This window comes from Bison bison, unplaced genomic scaffold, assembly GCF_000754665.1.
Source record: "Bison bison bison isolate TAMUID 2011002044 unplaced genomic scaffold, Bison_UMD1.0 scf7180017846849, whole genome shotgun sequence".
NCBI classification, from domain to species: Eukaryota; Metazoa; Chordata; class Mammalia; order Artiodactyla; family Bovidae; genus Bison; species Bison bison.
The window spans coordinates 52,863-55,488 of NW_011477422.1; the positions used below are offsets into that span (position 1 = coordinate 52,863).

Consider the following 2,626-nt stretch of genomic DNA (forward strand, 5'->3'; position numbering starts at 1 on the left):
CCAGAGCGTTGGCTCTGCCGGCAGAGGGGGAGAGACTGTCCTGAGACACTGCGCCCGGACCTGGAGAGTGGCCCTGCCCAGAGGAGGGACAGGCAGGCACAGAGGATCCCCCACGGCCACAGCTCTCGTCAAGGGCGGTTCTGAAGCAGGAGATGTGTCCCCCAAAGGAGGCTCCACCCCATACTGAGGGTGCCTGGGCTTCAGACCCCGGCACAGTCCTGACAGCAGGGACAGTCCCCATTGTTCTCGGGGGCCCTCACCCCCGCCCCAGCCTACACCCACAGTAGCCGCCAGCTTGCTGGGTGTCAGTGTGAGACCCTCTCGGGACAAGCCCACCATGTGCTTGGCCCTGGGCACCTCGTCCTGCTACTCCAGACTAGGGACGTGGTTTACAGGCTGCCCCCCACAAGGTCAGATGCGAAGGCAGGTGTCGCAAGAACTCAGAGACAGGTGGAATGTCCACACAGAGACCCCGACCCTGGTATCTTCCCAGACCACCACGCCTACTTGCAGGAGGCCTCCCAGAGATGGGGTCCCGGGCTCGGCTGGGCTGGCATGCCCCCAGCGGCCCTGCACACGGGGCTTCTCATCTGCCTTTTGGCGCCTGCGCCTGAGAGTACACAGTAGGCCGAAGACCACGAGACACCACTGGAAAGCGCTCATACAAAACGTCCAGAGCAGACAGGAAAAACGGCCCAGAGGAGACACACATTTTGTGGGAGACACTCCAACTGTCACCCTCAGAGGCCAGAGACACCACATCCATGAAACAGCAGCTGTCACGGGAGCGACGTACAACAGAGGTAGCCCTTAGCAATTAAAACTCCAACCCAACACAATTCTGAATTCAAAAGAGGAACTGAAAGAAACAAAAAATCATCATACAGCAAGAAAGAACGAGAAAGAGAACAGGAAAGGAAAGGAGAACGGTTCAGAAGGTCTAACACCTGACTAACAGAAGTGCAGACTGACTACTGACCTTGGGAGAAAACGGGAGAAACCATACAGAGAAACAATCCCAAGAATGATCCTCCTGAAGCTGAAGGAGCCGCTTTCCAGATTTAAGGGCTAGAACCTCCTGCCCCTGGCTCAGGAGACGACACAAGGCCCTCCCAGCACCCAGGGAAGGAGCAGGACCCACAGAGCCGTGACCCCAGTGGTGCCAGGGCCCCGCTCACAGATGGACAGATAGCAGCGGAGCAGGCTGCCCGGGGCCGGCTCCCAGTGGAATCCCAGACTCAGCCACCCATAGGTGGTGGGGAGTGCCGGGGGCGGGGGAGCGCGGGCACAAAGCCTTTTTCAGACACGTGAGGCCTTAGGGAGCCAGGCTCCTATGCCTTGAGCAGGGCCTCTGCTTAGAAACCAAGTGGGCGAAGACGTGGAATCTGGAGAATAAGAAACCAGACGTGGGGGACACAGGTGGAACTTGTCATATGCAGGAAAAAAGGCCATGGGGGTCACAGACTGGGAACTGCAAGCAGCCCCAGGAGTGCGGGCCAAGGGGACTCAGGCAAAACCAGGAGGAGCAGCCCAGCAGCTGGACATGGCAGGCCTGGGGCTGGCAGGCAGGGCAGGGCAGGGCGGGCTTTTCACCAGTGTGTGGGTGACTGCTAAACGCCCATCAGGCCAGAAGGCCCGCCCGTCATCTGAGAGAGCTGTCTGGCCGCCCTCGCACTCTCCCTGGCAGCCCCCACCCAGGGCCCAGCACTGTCTCTGAACCCTGAGTCTCAGTCTCCTAGTCCAGGAGGGTCTCAGACCTGATGCAATCCTGCATCAGGACAGGTTCCTGGAATGGGGGCACATGCCAGATGCCCCCAGATGGGAAGCCCAGCTAGGTGTTCTGAGGGCACAGTGTGGCCCCGGCTGCTCTTGAGGGGCCCTCCGTTGCCCTTTCCTCGGGGAGAGCCTTGCTCACCCCACCAGTACCCAGAGAGCCAGCCCTGAGCAGCTGGATGGGGGGCGGCGCCTAGAGAACCTGAGGTGGATCACACCCTGTAGGCTGCAAGAGATCTGCATCCTGTGCTCACCTGTGTCCCTGCCCTCACCTGTGCATACCTGTGTGCTCTGCCCTCACCTGTGTGCTGTGCTCACCTGTGTCCCTGCCCTCACCTGTGTGCTGTGCTCACCTGTGTCCCTGCCCTCACCTATGTGCTCTGTGCTCACCTGTGTCCCTGCCCTCACCTATGTGCTCTGTGCTCCTGTGTCCCTGCCCTCACCTGTGCACACCTGTGTGCCCTGTGCTCACCTGTGTCCCTGCCCTCACCTGTGCACACCTGTGTGCCCTGTGCTCACCTGTGTCCCTGCCCTCACCTGTGCACACCTGTGTGCCCTGTGCTCACCTGTGTCCCTGCCCTCACCTGTGCACCAGCTGGAGATTCTCCTGCCGCAGCCGGCTATGCTGCTCCCCGTTGGCAGCTGTGTCCTTTTCCAGTTCCGACACCCGCTTCTCCAGGAAGACGACCTGGGGAGTGAGACGGTGGCTTGAGAACAAGGGGCTGGGAGAGTGCGTGCCCCAAGCAGACGGTCCTGGAGGCCACACCCAGCAGGCTGGAGAGCCGTGAGCACCAGTGAGGGCAGGGTGCACATGGCGCCCTCAGGCCTCAAAGGGTGAGGCCTCAAGGGTGGG

At 61.0% G+C, this 2,626-nt stretch overlaps 1 protein-coding gene across 1 annotated transcript in view; it reads right to left on the bottom strand.

Annotated features, from left to right (window-relative positions):
* RAB11FIP3 (RAB11 family interacting protein 3 (class II)) overlaps positions 1–2,626 on the bottom strand; it is a 60,917-nt gene that overhangs the window by 4,508 nt on the left and 53,783 nt on the right. Inside the window, exons 8-9 of the mRNA XM_010840983.1 lie at positions 2,358–2,461; positions 8–14 (exon numbers count right to left, since the gene is read on the bottom strand). Of these exons, the coding sequence (XP_010839285.1) occupies positions 8–14; positions 2,358–2,461 (111 nt within the window). The remainder of the gene's footprint in view (positions 1–7; positions 15–2,357; positions 2,462–2,626) is intronic.